Here is a 25,000-nt window from a genome sequence, read left to right as displayed (position 1 = left end):
AATATACGTACATTAAAGAAAAAAGCAAATTGACACGTTTTCACAATACATTTCTCAATACCCGTGAGGATATTAGAAACGTGAAGTGGCATGCAAATATAACGAAACTAACTACACTTTCTGGCACTTCTGAGGACTTGCGGGGCTGCCATTGGGTTTCCTCCGCCTCAATAACCCATCTATTCGTCTGAGAGAAGCTGAACAAGTCACAAATGATAAAAATAAAGTAAACTAATGAATAAATTAAATCAGCATCTGTTTACAATGTGATCGACATGTGATACAAGTCCTGATTTCGAAAGCGTCTTGCAAAATTTGTCAGCCAGAGGGATGAATATGTAATTAATTTATACATATGCATTTATTTACTTAATCATCTATTTATTTACTGAATCCCTTATCACTGTTTTCATCTAGAAGGAGACAGTGACGCAATGCCCTCCACATTCACACAAATTCACTTGAACTTCTTTTACCTACTTTAAACGCATGTGCCGGCAACTTGTATTTAAGAACATAAGAACATAAGAGACTCAGGGAAATTGCAGGAAACCACCACTACTCCATTATCCCTTTTCAAGAAGCACCCACTCAACGTCGTTTCCTGCGAATCAACCTCCAGCAAACGTAAAAACTCATGACTCTCAAAACGTCAGTTAATCTTGGATACAAAAAAAAAATAAATAAATAAATAAATAAAATAATAATAATAATAATAATAATAATAATAATAATAATAATAATAATAATAATAATAATAATAATGAATAAAATAAAACTATGACTGCATTCCATTCTACCTCAATTACGACCAAAAAACTGATTAGACATTTCTGATACTTTATTTCTGCGGAACCACACAAAATTCACTGTAGTTTTGCTTCTTAATCGCAACAAGGGAACCCTCTATGAAAACTAACATGGTATTTTTATTACGTGGCTACTTCGACTACGAGAACAGCAAACATTCATCGCTTGTTATTATTTCCCTTCATCGTAACGGAGCAGCGTCCATGCAAACCAATACCGTATTTCATTACACGCCTACATCACCTACACGTTCACCTTCAAGACAAGGTTATTTTCGGCGGGCGCGTCCTTCCATTTCTAACTGACGTGGCCTCTTAATTAAGGCTGATGAAGACCCAATCAAATTCGATATATTTCCTAACATTAATTACATTCGCCAATCAATGCATACTGTAGGTACACATCTCCGATACTTCATCATTCACTGAAACACTTCCCTGTCTGTTTCACTTACGCTCTTCATTTCCACACAAGTGCCAATGCATATCCACAAAAAGCCTTTTTTTATGCACCTCTATCTCTATTATGACAAACCCTAATAACAAAGAGACATGTACCTGCTTCACACGCATTCAATAGAGTTACTTCGACTAAAATCCCAAAAAAGATCTCATCACTTTTACGTATCCAATAGTAAACACCGTAATTTCACCCCACAATGTTTAAATCCAGGTCAGGAAAATATAGTATTATTTCAACCGCCTATTTTTCCTTTACTTTACTGTCTTCCTTTCCCAAGTCTTTGCTGATTCACCTGCATCCCCAAGCCTCCAGCACGCCCCTATCCCAGCCTCCCCCCGACCTCCACCAGCTACAACTACATACAGGAAGGCGGTGAATCCAAGGAGGGCGTGAGGGAATTAGTAAAGAGGCACTGAGTCACCTGCTGGACGCACTCACCTGAATCACAATGACCACACGAGGCGCCTTATGACTGCAGTGTTTATGGGTTTGTTTACTTTTTACGTCCCTTCCCTCGTTTTCTTTCTCTTGATAATGGTAGTGGCGGTTCACCCTTACCACCCCACCTCTCTCTCTCTCTCAAGTAAGATTTAATGCAATAATAAGCCTGAAATGGAAAAAAATGGAGCAAAATGAAAATGACGGTCACATTCAGTCCCCACAAAGAAAAACTCAACACGGGTAACTCAATTTTAACCAGCGCTGGAAAACTCCGTGAGACGCACATTTGTCCACTTAGAGAGAGAGAGAGAGAGAGAGAGAGAGAGAGAGAGAGAGAGAGAGAGAGAGAGAGAGAGAGAGAATGGGGATGACGTAAGCGCAGCGAAATAACATCAACGCTGGTTTATTGTTCTCATTACCATAATTCTCCTCTATACATAGTCGTATTGTATTATTATAACTATTATTGTTGTTATTATTATTACTATTGTTATTATTATTATCATTATTGATGTTATATATAGCAGCTGTGTTGTTGCAGATTGTGTGGCAGCAGTGTATGTAAGTAGCAACAGTAGTAGTAGTAGTAGTAGTAGTAGTAGTAGTAGTAGTAGTAGTGGTAGTAGTAGTAGTAGTAGTAGACCATCATTACCTGCCACATACATAACGACCTACACTACACGCCTTCCGTGCCGCCTCTTCCTCAACACCCGGCAAACAGAGAGAGGCCGAGACAAGGCGTTTCAAGGTCGTTCAGGTATTTCAATTCAAAGCGAGGCCTGCTGCCCATCCCCTTGTGGCAACCCTGAGCATTGCAATGTAAGGGACACCACGCAACAGTCCGCTCCTGAGACTAACGTACGCAACGCCGAATCAAGGGAGTGTAAATTCAAACTGAAGGAAACGTGGCATGCAGACTGATTGTGGAAGAATAAACTGTAGGAATGAACGTGGAAGGTAATGAATGATGTCACTCTGTAATATCACTAGGTTAGGTACGATCATTCATAAAGAGATGCAAGTTTTATTTATTATTTTTTTTCTTGTGTGTGTGATTTAAGGAAGTAATGTTTGTGAAAATTTACAAAAAACTCCCATCTATCCTATCCATTTAGAATAAGGTTACGTGTCTTTATAATATCACTAGTTTAAATACCGTATATTAATTCCTAGGAGAAATGTAATGTTTTTTTTTCTTTTTTTTTTTTTTTGGTGGGAGGGTGATGTAGGGAGGTGAAGAATTTGAAATGTACCCCCTAAAATTCAAGCTATATATTAATTCCACCCATGCTCGCCATGTACATTAGCATAAAGTCATGTCTCTGCAATATTAGTAGTCTAGGCATGTTAATTCACAGAGAAGTGATTTAGGGAGGAAGAATGGTTGAAATAAAAACTAGCAAGCATACCATATTCATTCCACCCACGCTCACTATGTATATCAGAATAAATTCCACGAACCCAAGTCACACACATGACACACGTGTTCACATAAGGCGGTGTGTCAAGTTTATATTTATCCAAGTAATATGTATTAAAGTCGTGGGAGTGAAGACTAAATGAGTAAGGAAGGAAGGAAATATGACAGAAACATGGCAAATCACAAACTTTTACTATCTGATTCCGGCTAATGTTCAGGGAAATACACATAATGATCAATAGATGGCGTCACGTCACAGTATTTGGAATACATTTAATTTTCAGTGAAGGAGGGGGGAGAAATACAGTATATATCATAGTAAATGTGACATCAAAACCTAATTTTCATGTGGTAAATTGAAAACAAGTAACACTACTACTACTACTACTACTACTACTACTGCTACTACTATTACCTCATCAACACTGCTATTACTACTACAGAGGAAATAGCTGAAAACGACAAACATATACTACTACTACTACCAACAACCTCATCATCAACACTGCTATTACAACTACTGGTTAAATAAAATCGCTGAGAACATGCACTACTACTTCTACTGCTACTACTACTACCACTAACACCACCTCCACGACTCCCATCAGCACTGCTAGTAAAGGGAAATAAAACCAGCGAGAAAGCGACACCCGGGCCGCGTCTTCCCTGCATTTCAGTGAGAGGAACGGCCCATTATCGGTGTTATCAGGCACCAGTAAACCACAACACAGAACGGAGTATCACGACGGCCGCCAGACCCTCAGACCCTCCCTGCTGCTTGCCAAGTCTCCACCGCCCACTGCCTCCTAGCCCACCATCCACAAGAACACCAATCCACCCATCCACACTCATCCATCGGAACACCAGACCACCTACACCCACTCACCCACCCACCAGTCCACCTACCTCTATCCACCTGCCCGCTCGCCCACTCATCCTGCAGTCCACCATCTGAGCCTCTTCGTGTTCTCAAGTCCAGATTTATAGGAGAAAATAGGGATTCGATGTTCTCTCTCTCTCTCTCTCTCTCTCTCTCTCTCTCTCTCTCTCTCTCTCTCTCTCTCTCTCTCTCTCTCTCTCTAAAACTGAAAATGTCCTATCATATTGAGAGAGAGAGAGAGAGAGAGAGAGAGAGAGAGAGAGAGAGAGAGACGGGAGGGGGGGAGGTTCACATCATATCCGTGGACAGAACATTCCATATCAAAGCAACGAACAGGAAACATTTGGTAAACACTACAAACATACAAACACATCTTGTCACTACATAACTTCATCTACGTACTAAATAATTTACGCCATCCAACAAATTACTCTACGACAGTACGTATGGGGAAACCTACGGTGTCGTTATCAGACCGGAAAGAACCGAAAGCTTATCGGCAGGGAGAGATGTACACACACACACACACACACACACTAGTACACCTAAACTATACAAACTATACAAACACAAGTTCTTCAACACAAAGTAACGAAATGAAGACTACAACCACTCCTTGTCAGTGAACAGGTTAACCAGTGAAGCACAGTGAAGTCTGTCAGTTGGTAGCCACGCGCAGCGCCTGGCTCAGTGATGACGTACGGAGTCTCGCCCCAGTCGTCCCTTTTATGGAGTGCTGTCATTCTTGTTCCTCCTTTTCCCTGTCCTTGTCTTTCTCCTTCTTCTTCTCCACCACCTCCTGCTCCTCCACTCACAGGAATGCTTTACTCGTCCCTATGGCGTGCTGTTTAGTCTTGTTCCTTCATGTCCCTGCCTTGTCTTTTCCTTCTTCCCCTTCCAACTCTTCTCACGTCTACACATGATGTCTCACCTTCCTTTCTTCCCCAGCCCATACATAACTTTATCCTATAGTGATTCATTCGAGAAATGTATGAGGAATACATAAAAACATATACAAAATTCGTTTACCTCATCAAATTATTCATGAGAACGAGCATGATAAAAAAAAATAAATAAATTGTGAAGGATTCAAACCAGCACACAAATACCGAGATAGATATAATGATAAATTTTAATGGCCATAGTTATGAGTCACACACACACACACACACACACACACACACACACACACACATACACAATGTTGTAGTGTCCTGGTAGGCAATTGTCTTCACCCTGCTCGGGACCTGGACACAAGCATCCCTGGCCTGAGTGGACAGCTGCCGTGATAATCACTGGTACACCCGGCACTAATGGTCCTCTGTTATTGCTCTCTATCACGCCATTAATCACCAACATGTGCTGCTCCCTCCTAATCTTTCTCGAGGCTGTTCTCCTTAAGGTGGTCAAATGCTGCTAAGTATGCTGCTTAAGAGAGAGAGAGAGAGAGAGAGAGAGAGAGAGAGAGAGAATCAGACTGCCTTTACATTATATCTCAAATGATATATGTTTAAATTATGCTTCAATGATTTTTTTGTAGGTATTTTCAGCTTCACGTTCGCTTACAGTTGCCAAGGTGACAACGCTGCCTCCCTACCTACGTACAGGAAAACACTTAATCATTTATTTCCTTATTCGGACTGGTTTTTACCTTCCCCTTCTTCCCCCTTCCCGTTAAACAAACTTACTTGGCTGTAAGTCCACGCCACTAAACTCCAGGGCAAGTTTCTTCAGCGCCAGAAGTGCGAGGTAACAAGTACATAGTTAGCAGGAGGTAGGTAGATTAACACGTTACACTGACTTCCACTGTGTTTTGTGTCCCCCTCCATCTAAAGTCCTCTGATCTGCTGACGATCTTCTAAAAAAATAAAAAACGCATAATAGTCATTAGATTTTCAACAAATCTGAGGAATCGAGACTAAGGGGAAATGCTAAACGCAGTGCAAGTCACTGTGGTATGTATGATCAATACTATGCTACTACCGGCACAAGGAGCTGACTCATCTTGAATGGCAACTGTGCATACTGTACATGTAAGAGAGAGAAAAAGAAATCCTGTGCATCCGTGCCACTTTGGATGTGACTAAAGATTATATTGTATATTTCTATTTGCCACCAGTCCTGCATAGCCTACAATAACTCATGTTAAGTGTATCACTAACAGTATACGACAGTAATAAAAAGCAATGTTAATAGGCACTGTTAAATATTATACAGGGCCTGCAAGAAATTATCTAATCAAAAGCAGAATCACGTACTATGACATTTGATATTGTAACGCGACTGTACAGTATACTGAATGTCAATCTAACTACAAACACGACCTCTCTCAGTTCATCCCAGTGCCACGACACAGTCAGCCAACATTTCATCATAACTTTAAGATACGAAGGAGAGTGAAGTCGTTCTATATACACACACATGCCAGCTGACACATCGGGTGGAAAAGGAATGCGCGTCCCTCATGACCTGCTCGTCTATCACAATGGAGAAATGATGAGATAATACTTGAGCATACAGTGTGCAGGGAAGGGAAGTAGGAGGACACCTATTGCTGGAACAGTAATACCTGTAGGGGGACGGATTAGGGTAGAAGAGATGGGAAAGGAGTAGACTGCCCGTGGAGGGTAGGAAGGAGGGACTGACAAGAGGGAGGGAACGGGACAAATGAAGGGAGGGAAGGAGGGGCGGAGGGAGGAAGGGAGCGAGAGAGGGCATGGAGAGGTCTGGGATCTGGCCTCACTTTCGTTCCTCCCTGTGCCCCAGTGGACGTGGCTGGAGGTAAACATTAACACGGGAGGGACAGGACCCGCCCACCTGGCAACAGAGGAGCGCCCGGCGAGCACTGACCGTCCGTCCTGTTTGTTGTTTTCAAAGTGAAACTCAGTATAGACGGAGGAACCCACGCCCGCTCTCTCGGCTGATCCATACCTCAAGCGGGACACCCTTCCCCCCTGGCCGCCTTCGTAAATACATGATACCGCACACCACCACGCCCGCTGTCACACCCTGCTGACACTCAATGCGGGCTGCTGTCATACTAGAGACCTTAAAACAAGCTACAAACACAACACGACCCGGCTTGGTGTACTGTCATTAACAACGATTACCATGTCTCACCGAGTGACGTGTGTGCACTCCTTGCACTGTCACACCGCGTCCCAGTGAAGCATTAGAAGCGCCAGGAATGGGAGGAGGACAGGACGAGGTGAGGCCGATGTAGAAAGGAAGGAAAGGAAGGAAGGAGCTGCCGCCATGGTTCAGGCGTCTATTGTTACACGGCAGCCAGCAGCCAGGGCGGAGCTGCTGCGACCTGCCGGGTACAAGGAAGGGCCTGTAACCTACCTTGGAATACAGTTGGACGGTGTTCTGTCCACTTCCCATGTGGCAAACAGCTTCATGGGCACGGGCTTGATGCCCAGCCCCAAAATGGTCTGCTTCTCGGCCATGACCGTGGAGTCCGGCGCTCAACACAAGGGGTTTTGGGACGCCTGCCTCGGCGCCTCAACACACGTCGTAGGAGCCTCCCTCACACGTCGTACTCCATCGTCACAGGTAACACTGGCACACAGAGCTACGTATGGAGTGGCATGCGACCAGGGTCATGAAAATACCACGAGTTTGTATTTTCATTGTTGATTCATCAAAGATTTTCTTTTCAGTTACCGGACGATAAATATTCGCGATTCCTGATAGCAGCTTCTACCACTGATCACTTTCACACCAACATACACTCCAGACAACCACCGTTCACAGAATTATAGCCAGAGCGCCTGATGCTGCCAGTAAGAAGCTGAATAAGCTCCACAAACACCGGTGTCTGGCAACAGAACCACCTCACAACGGACGGGCCAGGCGCACACTGCCTCAGCCACACAACAACAGCTGCTTCTCCTCCTCATCATCGCACACAAATACGGAGGCCACGGCTGACACTCATCCACGTGTAGAATCTCAGTGATAGCTGTCACACGAAGCGGCAAACAGATCCATACTTATTTTTACTTCATTTATAACACTTTTTTGTAAGTAATTAGTATGACAAGTTGATAAACATTCTGAACTGCCTTATCCATATTTGATTCTCCTTTGACCGCCGCCCCTCCCAGCATGTAAGAGAAAGCGACTGACGTTGAGGACTAACTAAACCAAACCGCGCTACACCACTACACATGGAATCAGTCCGCCTATACCTAGGTTGAGTAATTCAATGTTGAGCACCGTATTACCTAAATATGACGTGATATTATATCATTAGATATTTGTGCAAAACCAACACGATGACAACATGAACAGCTGTAAAAAAAAAAAAATGTATTTATTAATTTAAGGGAACGCTAAAAAATTAAGGCATTGGTAAGTAACAACAATAATAATAAGGCCAATCTCTATTAATGGGAACATAGGGGAAGTTGCAACACATCCTAGTATTGTCTTCAGGTCATATATTGCAAAGTTTCTCCGACTTCTTGGAATGTTGCTATAAACACGATCTATCCGAGAGAGAGAGAGAGAGAGAGAGAGAGAGAGAGAGAGAGAGAGAGAGAGAGAGAGAGAGAGAGAGAGAGAGTGTGTGTGTGTGTGTGTGTGTGTGTGTGTGTGTGTGTGTGTGTGTGACAAGAATGTAAAAGTATTCTCGCCATAGCAGTAAATATAAGAAAGTCAGTCTTGTACTAAACTAGCCGGCAGGTCAAGATGAAAGGCGAAGTAAAGAATATCAATAAGACTCCACACCAAAACGAAAATAAAAAAGTGTATTGATAACAGAAAAATAACGGACGAAAACAATAATAATAACATTTAACCTTCACTGTACTTCTTGTGAAAGGCTTCTACAGTTTCCAAATATTCCTGAACGAGCTTCCCAAATACAAAACCTTATGAAACCACCGATAAACTCACTCCCTGATAAAGTCCACATCCATATTCCATTTTTATCTCTTACTATTACTGTGTAGCCCATTTCAGTTCATCTTCACTTAATAATGAAAAACACTTGAACACTGGTTTATCACAGAGAACTAAGTGAGTCAGACGTGAGCCAGAGGATGTCGGTTTCCTGTGGCTGAAGGTGGCGGGGTAAGGTCCAGTCCAGCAGGGGTTGTAATAGTTAGTTGTGAGTGTGTCAAGGGCCCGGTTGTGTCACGCCGCGCTTCGCTTCATATCTTAACAACGCTCTGCGCTAGTTAGGCAAGAAGACCTTTACACATCGTTCAGGTATGTTCTCATTTGCTTTTTTTTTTTTTTTATGATTTTATATGATTAACTTTACCGTATATGAGAAAGTTTACCTTCAACCCTTTATCAAAGGGTTTGTGGTCTGCCCCCCTATGTATACTGCTCTTGGAAGACGTCTGTAACCTTGAAATAGGTTCATCATCTTCTTCCTTTCCCTTTTCATTATTTCTATTCTTACCATTGCCAAGAAACATGAATCTATCACTGGTTAGGAGTCTGCCTGAACTTAATACGGCTTTACATACTTTGAGTTATCAGGGGTATTGTTACTAAAAAGTCTGTATGTTTCTTAAGCAAACAAGTTTCTCTTTCTGCTTCTCATCTTTTTTATAATCCTAATGACTGACAACTAAACTTAATCCGTCTGTGTATTAGTCCCTCTCTGAACCTCGTCAATGGGTTCGTTGTCTCAAGAATACTGCTGCCAGTCTAACCCTTAATTAATCACAACATGGTGAAGTGAACCATGTTAGTGAGGTGACCAATGACATACATATTAATAAGAGGAAGATATCTATTCTTCTTTAATTTTCCATACTGAAATTTATTTCCATACTGAAATTGCTACGAGGGAAGGCAGCGGGAGTAACTCAGTAATAGCTGATGTACTCTGCATCATATGTTTCAGTAGCAGTAACGCAATTTCCTGATTTCTTGTACTTGTGAGAATTGTGGTACTGAGAAAATATGGAAGCTAGGGAAGGGAGTCTTGGAGAAAAAGCAGAGTAAAGACTGAAGGTTTTCTATCAAGATTATTTCATTAAAACTTCGTAATGTCAAAATTTTCCATATTAGACAAGTGAAGGATATAGCCACACATCCGCAGGCGTGCCCTAGTTGGATTTCCCCTTCCATTTATTTATCTGTTACTATAAATCTACTACCCCCTTTATGCTTATCTACTTACTCATCCAGTCACCAAGAGTTCCCTAGCCGTCAGCAATGGACACCTCCCTCTACCACCAATACGTCGGTGACACACCACACCACCACAGGGTAAGAGCGACTGCTTGATTGACTTAAGGCACCGCACTAATAGGATAAGGCTGTTCTCTCCACTACATTCAGTTCCCCCTTCGTCCTGCACCTCCTCGTCCTCTTTCTCCTTCTCTATGGTATTCTATGGTTCTATTATCGTGTTCTGTTCACCTTCTCTTCCGTTATTTATTTCTTTTCTCCTTCTTCTTCATTCTCCCTATCTATAGTGTCTCTACTTTTCTCTTTCTCTTTTTTTTCCCCTACCTCTCTGCTCCTTCCCTCCCTAGCTTACCGTCCTTTTCTTTTCTTTCTTCTCCCTATCCCTCTATGCCTGTTTTTCTTATTCATCCAACTCCTAATCCGAACATCTCTTTCTCTACCCCTTTTCTCTATGTTTTACTATCTCTTTTCCTCTGTGCATTTCTTCCTCCATCTCGTCTAACTTCCTTACATCGAAACATCCCCCCTTTCCTTCCGCTCTTCCCTCTGGCTTTTTATTTATTTTTTCTCTCTCTTCTTTCCCTGTCTCTCCGTTCCTCTTGTCTTCCTCTCACTCCTACGCCTTAGTACAACCATTTCGTGTGTCATCGCCTACACTTGTTCGAGATTCTGTGAAAAGAGAGAAGCTTGTGTTTTCCAAAGGTGAATACAAGTAGCTACACCAAGCCTGGGAAATTGGTGGCTTGAACATGTCCGCTTCCTGCCATGAAGAACTAGGTATTGTCACAGGAAACACCAAGGCCACGCCCGCTGCTTACCTTTTACAGTCACTTGGTACTGGGGCGCATGGTACTCAGGTCAGATGGTTCTCAAGACAGATCGGTCTGAGTGCAAACAGGCCTGAGTTTTGGTGCTCGAGACACTTAGTACCCAAATCACTTGGTCTCAAAAATGTCTCTAGACTCAGACGTTTGGACTATAAGCTTCGTGAAGGCAGCAGAAGGATCCACACACACCAATATAACGTTTGCCAACCCATCCACTAATTACTGAACCACATCCACCCATCCACTCAATCACTCAACCACATCCATCCACTCACATCCACCCATCCATCAATTGTCCACTGACCCTCCGCCAAGCTACTGACTCATTCGTACTCATCCACCCAGCCACTTACCCATCCATCCACCCATGTACTCACCTTCACCAAACCCACCATCCACACCTCATCCACACACCTTATCACTCACATCCTCCTCTCACCCAGCCATTCAGCGATCCACAGACTCACCCACCTATCCACCCATCTAAATATCAATCCACACACCATTTCACCCACTCATCCAACTACCAACACATTCACTCACCCACACTCACCTATCCTTCCACACGACAATTCATCCATTCACACATATATCCACCCACACATCTACCTACCCACCCATCCATCCATCCTTTCGCCCACCTAATCGCACATCAGTCCTTCCATCCACTCAGAGAGAGAGAGAGAGAGAGAGAGAGAGAGAGAAAGAGAGGGAGAGCAGACTTGGGTTCGAGCACACACGCAGATCGTTCTCTTATTCATCACAAGTACACAATGTAATGTGCTTGTATTCGTAATCGGGTTTAATATTTATGCACTCATACACGTACTCGGACTTAAGGTATTCAACAATTTTACGACTACTTTAGAGTACAACAACAACAACAACAACAAATGAAAAAAAAATAAAAGATCAGAGTGGTATTTGACGTATGAACGTAATATCACGGTTATAATAGTAAAATAGTAATAGTTATAAAGCGTAATAACGTTAATAACAAGAAGACAGAGAGGTTGTACTGTCAAAATTGTTCACCTGTTTCTGTTTTTTTTTTTTTTCACGCATTTATTATACCATGTTTAAGTTTTTCCGATAATAAAGTATAGTATGTGTACACTTCAGATTTGGTGGCTGTTACCTGGTCCAAGGCTGTCCAAATATATTCAAACGGCCTTGACTTGTTGAATGATCAGCGGCAGTGTGTGTGTGTGTGTGTGTGTGTGTGTGTGTTTAATCTCTCTCTCTCTCTCTCTCTCTCTCTCTCTCTCTCTCTCTCTCTCTCTCTCTCTTTCTCTTTACGTGTGTGTGTGTGTGTGTGTGTGTGTGTGTTGACAGGTTTTGCTGCGCATGCTCCCAAGTCCCAAGTCACGCTCTTTTCCGCTCTTTTCCTGTGTGTTTCTGGCCAATCCCAAGACGGCCCGTCACCCGGCAGACAGGCGGGAAACACTTCACGCCCTCAGTTTGAACAAGGGTGCCGTTGTGATAGGATGGATCAAGTGCTAATACTTTTACTGGAATTTTACTGCGAGAAGTTTCGAAGGTACGGTTTTATGTTCGTGACACGCCTTGTAAGTACATATCTAAAAAAGGTTAGATCGTGTTGGTTAGATTAATGTCCTTAGGTATTATGGTACTTTAGGTTCGGCTAGCAGGACAACACACACACACACACACACACAGCAGAAAGAAAGGAGACTGGGGGAGTGTGGATGACCCGGGTTGGTAGGGGGCAGGGATGAGCCGGTAGGAGTGGGAGGGTGAAGAGAAGGCTGGATAAGGTGATATATCCTGCAGTAGCGGGTCACACACACACACACACACACACACACACACACAAAATTAATCCTGAAAATGAATAAATAAATAACCCCCAAATAATGAGTAAGCAAGAGTGGCCGCCGTCTTCACTGCTGAGGTCGCCGTGGCGGCCATGATGGTCTGTCAGAGCCTGGCTAGATTCAAACTTACTTTTTTTTATTACTTCTAAATTCGTTTATGTCCGTTTCTAAGAAGGTTTTATGGTTTCTAAAAATATTTTGCCATTTTTTAAGTGTTTTTTTATATGTCTGTTAAGGGAAATATAGTGTTTTAGCTGTTGTTTATATGTAGATAACCGTTGTTGTTTTCGGCGTATTTTTCAAAAGGCCCAAAGTGGCTTATTTATTTCAGTCGCTAATTAAGAGTTTATTGTTTTTAAAAATTGGTCGTGATCTTTAAAGTGCTTTCGATTCCTGTTAAGTTAAATATGTAGACTTTAGAGTGGTTTATGGTCCTGTTAAAAATCGAAAATGTAATGTTTATATTTTTTTTATTTCTTCATTTGAGCTTCTAACTAACATTAAATTGTTTGAAAAAATAATTCATATTTTTTAAAGTGTTTTCCATTCATGTAAAGTGACAATGGGTGGAATTTTCGATTGTTTTTAATCGTGTCAGGTTTCCAATACGTTTTTACTCTTCTTTCTTGTGAATAGTTTATCTGTGCCTCTAATTAACTTTATATTGTTTGAAAAAAAATGTTCATATTTTTTAAGTATTTTTCATTCATGTTAAGGCACAGTGTGTGGACTTTTCAGTGGTTTTAATGGGGTCAAGGTTCCAACACTTTTTTAAATACTTTATTTTGAAATTTCTCTATTATTACTCTAGCTCGAAATGTTTTGATATTCATGGTATTAGTTAAATTATATGGCAATTCAGAATATATAACGCAATCTAGCCTAGCGCCATTTTTGGGAGGGGTCATTTTCAAAATGAAATACGAACGTAAATTAACGGACCTGTGACGTCATCGGCTGACGTCATCACCTAGACTGGGGCGCGGCGGGACAGGGCTGGAGGAAGGGTTCATGGGGAGGGCACAGGTGTCGCCAAACAAGCCGTACATAAATAGCGTGTAGCCTGCAGCCTGCTGCCTGTTGGCTGTACCCTGTAGTCTGCATCCTGTATCATGCAGCCTGGAGCCTGCAGCTTATAGCCTGTAGCCTGTAGCCTGCAGCCTGCAGCCTGAAACCTGTAGCCTGCTGCCTATAGCCTGTAGCCTGTAGCCCGATGCCTGCAGCCATTGATATATATATATATATATATATATATATATATATATATATATATATATATATATATATATATATATATATATATATATATATATATATATATATATATATATATATATATATATATATATATATATATATATATATAATGTGTGTGTGTGTGTGTGTGTGTGTTTGTGTTTGTGTGCGTGTGTGTGTTTGAATGAGTGATTAATCTATTAAGTGAATGAGTGAATGAAGAAACGAATACGGAGTGAGTGAGGGGGTGGATGCGGGAGCACCAGGTGGTAGGCTTGGCTGTGTCTTCATCAGGTCAAGCTCTTTATCCCCATGTTTAGCGGTTTCTTCCGTCAAATTTCCTGCGCTAACAATCAATTAACTACATGTATTTACATATATGAAGTCTTCTTTTTTTTGTTTGTCCGTCTGTTTGTCTGCCTTTTTGTGTGTTTCCTCGTCTTCCCCCCTTCTCTCTCTCTCTCTCTCTCTCTCTCTCTCTCTCTCTCTCTCTCTCTCTCTCTCTCTCTCTCTGAGTGGATAAGTGGATGAAGGATATGCGAGTAGGTGGGTAGGTAGATGAGTCGATTGATTGATTTGTGGAATTGTTGTGTGAATGGAAAGGTGGATGGGTGAGTGAATGGGTAGGTGGATGGTTGAGTGACTGGGTTGGTGGATGCATGGATGGGCGAATTGGTGTGTGGATGAATATTTGACTGGGTGAATAGATAAGTGAGTAAAGGGATGGGTGTGTGGATGAATGTGTGGATAGGTGGATACATTAATGTCTGGATAAATGGATGGGTAGATGGATTGATATGTGGATGGAAGGGTGAATGAGTGGATGATCGGATAGATGAATGGATGGATGAATGGGTTGTAGGTGTAGGTGTATGAATAGATGGATGGATGGGCAGATCAATGCGTGGGTAGGTGGATGAGAGGGTGAATGGTTATGTGGATGGGTGGATGTATGAATGGGTGTGTTAGTGGGTGGAAAGATGGCAAGTGGGTGACTGGGCGAGTGGATGAATGGATGGATGAGAGTCAGTGGTTGGATAGATGGGTGGGTAAGTGGAATGGGGGATGGCTGAGTTGTTGATGTGTTGAGTAGTTGAGTCGATGGGTGGATGCGGTTGAATAATTACATGGATAGGTTGGTGAACATTATATTCGTGTATGCCGATCCACATGTCGCCTCCACGATGCCTGTAGTCCAGACGTCTGAGTCTAGAGACACTTCGGGGACCAAGTGGTTTGGGTATCAAGTGTCTCGAGTACCAAACTTCCTGAGCTTATTATGGCCTGTGTACCATCGCCGCAGTACCAAGTGACCACCTTACCACCTTTACTGCTTCTGTTCTCTTTATGTGAGAAGGAATTAGATGATGTAAGGAAAGTAAAAGATAGTAAAGGGAACTCAAAAAGAGAGGGTATAATAGAGATAAATTGGTCATATGTATAGTGAAACGAACACACACACACACACACACACACACACAGCGCCATGGATGCATGTAAAGTATGTGTGTATGAACGAAACAAGAAGATTTTGTAATGAACAATGTAAAATATGAAAACAATATGACAAGGAAAGAGAAGATAGGCCGAGTGTAAGTAATATATGAGAGAGAGAGAGAGAGAGAGAGAGAGAGAGAGAGAGAGAGAGAGAGAGAGAGAGAGAGAGAGAGAGAGAGCGTGTGTGCGTGTGTTACTACAGCTTGGTGAAAAATGTGAGATAATGAAGATAATGAAAATTAAACGAGTGTGCAGGTGGTGGTGGTTGTGGTGGTTGTGGTGGTGGTGGTGGTGGTGAGATATAAGGGTGTTATCATGTTGTGCTGATGATGATATTGATAAAGAAACGTGCATGGGTGGTGGTGGTGACGTTGGTGTTGGTGGTGGCGGTGGTGGTGGTGATGACGGTGATGAAAACAGTAAGAAGTGTGATGGTGGAAAGTTTACGGTGATAACGCTGATAATGGTGGTAGTGAGGAAGCAAGGCTCTAGTAGAAATGGTGGTGGTGGTGATGACTAGGGTGTGCTAGATGCGGGGGAAAAAAAAAAAAAAAAAAAAATCGGAGGTGGTGAAATTGTTTGTAACGGATGATCTGTAAAAAAATAAAATAAATAAATAACCGCTGATGATGATGATGATAACTTCCTGAACTAGTGCGTATATCTATCCATCAGTTGGTTATTGAATTGCTAGAACATTTCTCAATAAAAAAAAGAAAATGCAAACCTGAATTATTTATATTATCACCCACGTTTTTTTTTTCTTCATTATTTCCTCATCATCTCTTATATCCTTTCCTTTCTTTTTCTTTCCTTGTCCGTATTACCAATTTTACTCTTTTCCCCTTTTCTCATATCCATAATGTTTATTTCTTGTACTATTATCTTTATTTTCATCTTCCCTTTTTTTGTTACTGTTCTTGTTTCTTTGCTTCTTGTTATTGTTCTTGTTTTTCTTGGTATTCGCCGTTGTCTTTATCATCGTCCTTTTCCTTCTTGTTCGTCTTCTTCTCTTTCTCCTATATTTTTTTCTTTTCTCTTCTTCCTCCTCCTCCTCCTCCTCTTTCTTCGTCTTGTGCGTCTTCTTTTTCTATTCTTTTTTTTTCTCCTTTTCCTCCTCCTCCTTCTCTTTCTCCTCTTTCTCCTCTTCCCTCGAATTTGCCTAATCGTCTTCCACCTACTTTAATCCCTGTTCGTAATCTCTCCCCTCTCTTTTAATCCATCTTTTATAACTTTCTAATTTCCGTCTTCGATTCACAGTATTTACCTAGCCGTCTCTGCTCCTCTTCTCTCATTTTCTTTATTATTAATTAAATTTGACTTTTTAAGACCTCACAAAGACTAGTGTGGTAGGTAGGTGGCACACACACACACACACACACACACACACACACACACACACACACACACGCCAGGGTTACAACATTCATCCCCCCAAGAGCTTCGAGAGTTGGCAAGTCGTGTATTTGGTAATTCAAGAAAACAGGATACGTGGCGTCACTGCCGTTCGTCATGCTCGCCTTGATGGCTCTGTCCCTCTCACCGCTGTCCTGTGAGCCGTGTCCTCCTCATCCTCCTCACTCTCCTCCTTATTGTCCTCCTCCTCCTTCTCCTCCTTCTTATCCTTCTCCTCGTCATCCTTCTCCTCCTCCTCTTCCATCTAATATTCCTCCTCCTCTCCCTCCATACAATTTTTCAAATCCGAAATAATTTATGATAATAATACTTCTCAATGAATTATCTCTTTAGTTGTATTCATTCAATTTTGGTGTAAAGCTGAAACACCAGTCTGCTTGTTTTCACTTGTAGAATACTGGACAGTTTCCTCAGATAAAGAATATATCCTTTATTCTTGCTTATCTTTCCCAGACTTCGAGTGCTTCACGGTGACCTACACAGCAAGTCACCGGCGAATGTTGTATTGAACTCTGAAGGTGTTGGTGTTTTACCAGGTTCGTCCCGTGGTGGTCGGCGCGCCCTACGTGCTGTGTACCTTTGCCCTGGGCATCATCCTGATGGCTGTGGGCACCTTCATTACCTCGCACGCCTACGATGATAAGAATAGAGACCCCGTGCTGCTGGGCGTGGGTCCGGGTCTGCTGGGGCTGGGAGGTGAGGCCTGCAGCAGGGCGACGAGACAGGAGCCTTTTAATAATAATAATAATAATATTATTATTATTATCATTATTTTTTTTTACTGAACAAAAACAGTTGTACACATAAATATTTCTCAAACTTTATTTATTTATTTGTTTATTTATTTATTTATTTATTTTATTTTTTGTAAACTTTGGTTTGTCAAGTGTGTACGAGCTAAGTAAGTTAAGGTGTCGCAAACTCATCATGTATACTTCGTGAAGGATATATTCACGTCTGTAAAAGTTTTGTTACCTCATCTTCCTCCTCACTTCCCTCCCTTTGCCAGGTCTGCTGCTGCTCAGCGCCGTCGTCATCTGCGTGGTGGCATGCCTGAGGAATCGCAAGCTCCGGGAAGTTTTGTCAGACGACTTCTTCACCATCGGAGCCTCAACATTTTATGGAGGCAATGAGTTTGTTCATCTGAACGACGAGAACGAGATGGGCACTTACTCTTCCCGACACCACCGACGCCGCCTCTCCATCTCGGGCGGCGTCACGGACTCCAATGAAGGCGTCATGTAAGGCTTCCTAAGCGTTGGTTCTTTCCATTCCTCATCCCTCGTGGGCGGTGCACACGGCACTTGCAGTTGAGCAGTCTTGACCGAATGTCTGTTTAACATTATCATTACATGGGACTGCAGCTTGTAATCTATTGGTGACAAACATGAAAAGAGTTTTCCTTTACAATCTCTAATGTTCCACCTTTGATAAAAATGAGATGCTTGAGGCGTTAGTGTGGACGAATCATTCAGGCAGAAAAAGAGTTGATTAGAACTTGATAAAAAGAAAAAAAAAAAAAAAGGATAGGGGATGAACAGAAAGCAGAAAGGTCACGAGCGGCCCGCAGCGTCAGGAAAAAAATATACATAGAAGTTGTCACCCAGACGACGCTTTTGTGAGAAATCTTTATTTTATTTTATTTTATTTTATTTCAGTAGCATTACATTGATTTCGTGCCCACAGGATTCTGGCCAGCACTGTAGCCGAGGAGAGAGAAAGACAGAGAAAAAACTCACGAAAGTTTGCTCGGAATCCGTCCCACAAGAGTGTCAGCCAGGCCTGCTACATGGGACCGCAGGGACTCGCACAGGACCGCCTGAGTAGGGAAGACCCTGACTACCTGGGGCTGGATCCAATCCGACGAGCAGAACTGCTTCCCGAGCTCGCACAAGACTACGGCCAGAGTGAGAGCGACGACTCTCGCTACATTCCTAGGGACCGATCCACCAGGTGAGGAACAGCCTCATTCTGAAGGCTCCCTTTCCTAACTATTACGCAAAGGTGTCTGATATATCTATCTATCTATCTATCTATCTATATCTATCTATCTATCTATCTATCTATCTATCTATCTATCTGTCCATCTATATATCTATCTATCTATCTATCTATCTATCTATCTATCTATCTATCTATCTATCTATCTATCTATCTATCTATCTATCTATCTATCTATCTATCTATATATATATATATATATATATATATATATATATATATATATATATATATATATATATATATATATATATATATATATATATATATATATATATATATATATATATATATATATATATATATATATATATATATATATATATAAAAGAAGGAATTAGAATTTGAAGTAATAAATTTTATATATATATATATATATATATATATATATATATATATATATATATATATATATATATATATATATATATATATATATATATATATATATATATATATATATATATATATATATATATATATATATATATATATATATATATATATATATATATATATATATATATATATATATATATATATATATATATATATATATATATATATATATATATATATATATATATATATATATATATATATAAAAGAAGGAATTAGAATTTGAAGTAATAAATTTTATATATATATATATATATATATATATATATATATATATATATATATATATATATATATATATATATATATATATATATATATATATATATATATATATATATATATATATATATATATATATATATATATATATATATATATATATATATATATATATATATATATATATATATATATATATATATATATATATATATATATATATATATATATATATATATATATATATATATATATATATATATATAAAAGAAGGAATTAGAATTTGAAGTAATAAATTATATTTTGATAAAGCGCTATGTCATACTTCCTTCCTCTCCTTCTCTATGAGAGTTTTGCCTTTCTCTGGGAAACGTTCTATGGTTGTCACTGGTTTCAGTTCTGCAGTTCCAATATAACGCTGGTTGTGTTCGGTTCCAGCATGTCTGTTCGCCTGCCGCGGTCGCACCTGACTCCAGTTGAGCAGAGACTGCACAGAAATCTGTCCTACACCCCGGCCTCCCGCGTAAGACTCCAGCAACAGCTTCAGCGCCAACGGCAGCAAGCGGGCCTGCGCGACCAGGGTTGGGAGGTGCAGCAGTCTGAGCCTCAGCGGAAACGCAGCTCCAAAAGAAAAGCTCAGGCCATCATCAACGAGGTCGCAGAGGGTCCTACTGTACATCAGCTTCCAAAGTAAGATACCTGTTATTGCATTTTCATATTCTTATGTTTTAGTATGACACTCCTTAAACATAAGGTATAAAATTAAATGAATAGAAATTAATAGGAACGAAGACATCAATTACAACCCGAGGGACGAGTCTTGAAGCGTGAGGTGCCTCTTCCAGATACGATCCTGACCTCCTGGCCGCCTTGGGTTTGGGACCAAGTCAACCCCGCCTGAACAGAGGCATGAGTGAGGACGGACATCTGGTCTCGGAAGCTGCCCGGTCCACCGACTGGAGAGACAATCCCGACGTGACACACGGCAGCCTCGGAAACACCCGACGAAGACCGTCCGTGGTGATGGGCGTGAAGGGCCTGCGTCCCAAGCAATCTGGGACCGCCTACAGGCACACCTCTTCCATCTACGCCTCTGACATGGAGTTGCACAGGACTGATGCGACAGTCACCAGCGATACGTCCCAAGCAGTACAAGAATTTCGAGATTTCCAGGCACAGGTCGGCAATGCTCAATACCTCTCCCCTCCAGGTGAGTGCCTAAGTAACCAATGCATGTATGTGAATACCCTGATGGAAGATAAATTAAAGTGGTTGACTTCATGTACGTACAGCTTCATCCCTGCAGGTGGGAGTAAGCAATGATCGGTAAGACTCTCGCTTCACGATTGATTTCAGAGATCCTCACCCTTGTTTCCCTTCGACAGAATCTAGCATGACCAACCGCAGCCTTGGGTCCTCTCCCACACTACTGCCTCCTTACGACTATGAAGACACCTTACCTCAGCCGGAAACCAGGAGGGAAAACACACCTACTTCCACGCCATCACACAAGCATAGGAGGCGCCCGTTATCGAACATATCATCAGCGTCTGAGTCTTGTTGCTCCGAGTGCTGCGGGAGTCACCAGCAGAGTATGAATGGAGTGCCTAGTGAACAGGAACTCCCGATAAGACCACCCAACCAAGAGGAAGACCAAAGCACTGACCAGGAACGAGAGGATAGTGACGCTTGAGTCGAGCTGAAGGAGAGGATAGCATTGTAGTTCATGATCTTGTCTACGCTATTGCTTTGAGCCATACTGAAGATGATCTTTAAGTAGCATTAATTGTATAGTCCTCCCTCCTTATCTTAGCGAGGATATTGTCGTAATCATATTTGTCACTTTGGTGGAGATGGTTCGGATATTCACGTGCTCTCCATACTGTCTTGAACCGTCTTTTTCTATGTAAGAGGGCCTACAGTGAAGGACTACAAAAAAAGTAAAAAAGCCCACTAAAGTTCCAGTCCCTAAAGAAAAGGGCCAAAAGGATTATCTATATCTGAGGAGAAGGATGTGATATGTAACTATATAAAACCTAGATACTAAGGAACTTTTTTTAAAGTTTATATTAATTTGGTGCCTTTGAACCTGAACGAAGAACTGACACGCTTTGATTACTTCGTATGCTTTTACATCTCATTCCTTTTGGTTTGTCTCCATAATCTTCACCACCATGTCCATCCTCTCTTACCAATCCACGTTCCTCATTCCACCACTTGAGTCTTGAGAAGTAATCACTGTTGCATCGTGTTAAATATTCAACTACTGTGAATATTGAAAACCATTTTCTTCCTTCTGTGAATCGTGTAAACTTTTTTCTCCATTGTAATTAAGGTAAATGATTTTTTCTCTTGTAAATACTGTAAACTATTACTTTCCTTGTGTTCTTAGATTGGTTCTTAACAATTATATTTGTTGCTGTGAGTTTTAGGATACCTCAGAGATATTAATCTTGCTCATGTCAGACACCAGCACTTTTACTGCTTTGAAAATAATCATAAAGGAAAAGTATATATAAATATATACCCTAAGGTCATACAATGGCAGTAGTTTTACTAACTCACCTGTTCTGATGAAAGGCAGGCTGTGTAGGGAACACAGCTGACACACGTGAGAGATGGGTCTTGAACACACACACACACACACACACACACACACACACACTGGTTCGTGAAGCTGCTCCACATATAGTCTGCAAGCAACTGGCATCAATTCGATATCCTGAACATTTTTCCCGTTCCTATAATACCATCAAAACATACGACTAGTAAAATGTATCAAAATTAAAGATTATCTCCGTAAGCGAACAATATTGAGGGTGTATACGAGTTGTTTTGCCAAGTTGGACGTTTGTACAAGTTTGTCCTTAATGTATATCCAAAGAAAATAGGTATGACTCAAGGAGGGACTGAATTACTGCCAAACTCGACTCGTGAATGCTGAATATCCGAGCATTCCTTGTGTGTGTGTGTTATGGGAGTATGATAAGAATTTCAATCCCTGTAGTACGAATAAAGACGCTGTATGTGATACGTTAGTGCAAGTGAAACACTGAAAATAAATAGGAAAGTTAGTTTTGCAGTTCTTCGTCTCTTTTTCGTTGCATAAAGGAAATAAGAAAATAAGTAAATAAACAGATAAATAGTTAAATAAATAAAAACAAAATGATCTGTACAGTTACAAGAGATATCATGGTTACAAAAACACGTGATAAAGAAATACAGTAGTTCGTTTATAATTATCTACATTCACATTACTCTGTGGTAAATAATGGGTTAATAATACTACTTCAATACTAACTAGTAAGGAAATTTGCTACATAGATATAGAGAAAACAGCTGACTGCAAAACACTCACACACACATTAATAACAAACATAGCACAACAAAACACACCACACTATTAACCGCACACAAAACAACTCCCGGAAACGTTATCTTGCATGCACAAAACACCCAAACGACCATCCTGCCTCACTTCTCCTGTGGACATTACGACGCAGGGGGGTCAGCGGCTTCCTGGGGTGTCTGTTCGGGACGGTGGACGGTGAGGGTGCCTTCAGGAACAAACCACCCATGAAGACACTTGGGCACGGGTCCTGGAGCGAGGAATTCGACCCGTGCAAGCTCGGTGAAGGAAGAGGCGTCCAGCACCAACATGCACACTTGGCGGTCCAATCCTCGAGCGCGTAACAGGGCAGAGAGCACCACGCCGTCGTCCTCTCGCTGTTGGCCGGCGTCAGGAAGGAAAGGTGCTCATTAGAGACGATAAGGAAAGAGAAAGAAACTAAGGGTGAAGCAGGAGCATAAAATTATTATCTTACGACCACATCACGTTGAATATTCCTCTTCCCGTCCGATCAGTGAGGTTAAGTATCGTTGAGTCTGGTTTGTACTTGGATGGGTGACCGTGCGCTTTAATTATAGTAATATATAGCATTTCTCCCCTTTCCCCATGAGTTCCCCTAACATCCTTTCCACTCATTTGTCTAATCAAGGAATAGTTGGTTTTTGTGGAATATATCAAATAATGAAACTGAAGAAAACTGAAGAAATGAGCTACAATAGTTTAGAAACTCCAGTTTTTCCAGCCACTGTCCCTGTCCCCAAGCCGGGCATCAGCCTCACCTTGCCGTGCGGAGTGGGTACAAAGATGGGCTCTGACGGATACACGTTGTCTTCACTCCACTCGTAGTGCTGCTTGTTGACCACGTCCACCTTGACCAGCTGTGGTGGTGAAGGACAAGTCAAACGGATAGACGAAGACGGACGGAGACTGACAGACTGAGAAGTATAGGGACACACTAATAAGTATTTATGCAGCAAGAGACAGAAAGGCAGGCAGAAGCACCGACCGACTGACGGACGGAAAAAAAAAAAGCCTTCAATCTTGACTGAATTAGTTTTCATTCAACAATTCAAAAAGTAGAGTGAGCCTCGCGTTTTGCTGATGCAGATGCACAAAACTAAATATGTGGTAATGTAAGGGATTGCGCAAAGGGAAGAACTGTCTGTGGCATCAAAGTTTAAGATGAATGAGAGTGGAATAACCTACATTTATACTTGGCACAAATGGTAGGTTTTGTGAATAATGATAACAGTGCGTGGCTAGAAGTGGTATGTAGGAACGATCTAAGTAGTGTGTCATGAGAATAAAGAGAACACCAGTCACTTCTCGCATGGACCAGCCACCGTGACAGGTACAAGTGCAGGTGACGCGGTGACGTAACACTCACAGTGCCAGGCTTGGGGTGGTCCACGTCACTGCAGATGGCGTAGAAATACTGGTAGTGGCGTCCGTTGTACTCCTCGTAATAGATTCGCGGCACCTGGTAGAATTAGCAAATGAAATATCCCAATCAATTTTATTCCTTTCCCAACCTCCTCTGTTTCCTTCACAAAAACAGACAAAGAAAGGAAAGCATCCATTAAAACACTGGGTAGGAAACTAAAACTCCAACAGTGGTGATGAAACAACACACACACACTCCAGAGACACTCAAGACAGGACCACGATCAAGTAAGGTAAGCTAAGAACGAGAATGGCCAGCGAGAACAAACCTTACATGGATATTGGACACAAACAAGAGAGCGCAGCGCCTCACCTCACAGCCGATGTCCGCCAGTAGCTCCGGAGTGACGTATACCACGCCCTTCTTGACCCACCGTCCGCGGCACCGACTGTCGGGCAGCGTCACCAGGTTCGTGTGCTGGTTGGCGTCCCTATCGGGCTGGAGGGGCAACACCCACCTCTTTGGGCGCCCGCGGAACATCTGAGCGTACGTGGGGTCGTATGCTGCGTTCTGTGCGAGTGGACTATGTTGGTGACGATGATTACCTCGTCTTCAATCGTTAACTAAGCCAAAGTTGAAAGCCTTGGTACATTTGACACTTT

At 41.6% G+C, this 25,000-nt stretch overlaps 2 protein-coding genes and 2 long non-coding RNA genes across 8 annotated transcripts in view; 2 read left to right on the top strand and 2 right to left on the bottom strand.

The window, feature by feature from the left end:
* The window catches only part of LOC135100063 (uncharacterized), a 26,855-nt gene extending 19,357 nt beyond the window's left edge, over positions 1–7,498 (bottom strand). Inside the window, exon 1 of the long non-coding RNA XR_010268512.1 lies at positions 7,359–7,498. This is a non-coding gene — a long non-coding RNA (uncharacterized LOC135100063). The remainder of the gene's footprint in view (positions 1–7,358) is intronic.
* LOC135100062 (uncharacterized) lies at positions 6,780–8,084 on the top strand. Its single transcript, XR_010268511.1, has 2 exons — positions 6,780–7,568; positions 7,676–8,084. It is a non-coding gene; the product is annotated as an uncharacterized LOC135100062 (long non-coding RNA).
* Positions 8,085–9,072: 988 nt separating this feature from the next.
* LOC135100061 (uncharacterized) lies at positions 9,073–22,147 on the top strand. Of its 4 annotated transcripts, none has more exons than XM_064002945.1 (8): positions 9,073–9,230; positions 10,167–10,247; positions 17,520–17,679; positions 17,993–18,224; positions 18,670–18,936; positions 20,044–20,295; positions 20,451–20,815; positions 20,991–22,147. In XM_064002945.1, the coding sequence occupies exons 2-8, from the start codon at positions 10,194–10,196 to the stop codon at positions 21,296–21,298; spliced, it is 1,638 nt and encodes a 545-aa protein (XP_063859015.1). In that variant the 5' UTR covers positions 9,073–9,230; positions 10,167–10,193; the 3' UTR covers positions 21,299–22,147. The 4 variants fall into 4 exon arrangements, with proteins under 4 accessions (XP_063859015.1, XP_063859018.1, XP_063859017.1 ...); XM_064002947.1 differs by having other exon boundaries at positions 9,169–9,230; positions 17,437–17,679; XM_064002948.1 differs by lacking the exon at positions 10,167–10,247 and having other exon boundaries at positions 9,103–9,230.
* A 588-nt stretch (positions 22,148–22,735) lies between these two features.
* Positions 22,736–25,000, bottom strand: part of LOC135100060 (carotenoid isomerooxygenase-like) — a 16,246-nt gene continuing 13,981 nt past the window's right edge. Inside the window, exons 10-13 of one of the 2 annotated variants that reach the window (XM_064002943.1) lie at positions 24,711–24,908; positions 24,342–24,434; positions 23,734–23,889; positions 22,736–23,331 (exon numbers count right to left, since the gene is read on the bottom strand). In XM_064002943.1, the coding sequence (XP_063859013.1) occupies positions 23,098–23,331; positions 23,734–23,889; positions 24,342–24,434; positions 24,711–24,908 (681 nt within the window). In that variant the 3' untranslated portion in view covers positions 22,736–23,097. The remainder of the gene's footprint in view (positions 23,332–23,733; positions 23,890–24,341; positions 24,435–24,710; positions 24,909–25,000) is intronic. The other variant, XM_064002944.1, reaches the window with a different exon arrangement.

Source organism: Scylla paramamosain, chromosome 4, assembly GCF_035594125.1.
Source record: "Scylla paramamosain isolate STU-SP2022 chromosome 4, ASM3559412v1, whole genome shotgun sequence".
Lineage (NCBI taxonomy): Eukaryota > Metazoa > Arthropoda > Malacostraca > Decapoda > Portunidae > Scylla > Scylla paramamosain.
This window is presented reverse-complemented; position numbering and strand designations above follow the sequence as displayed.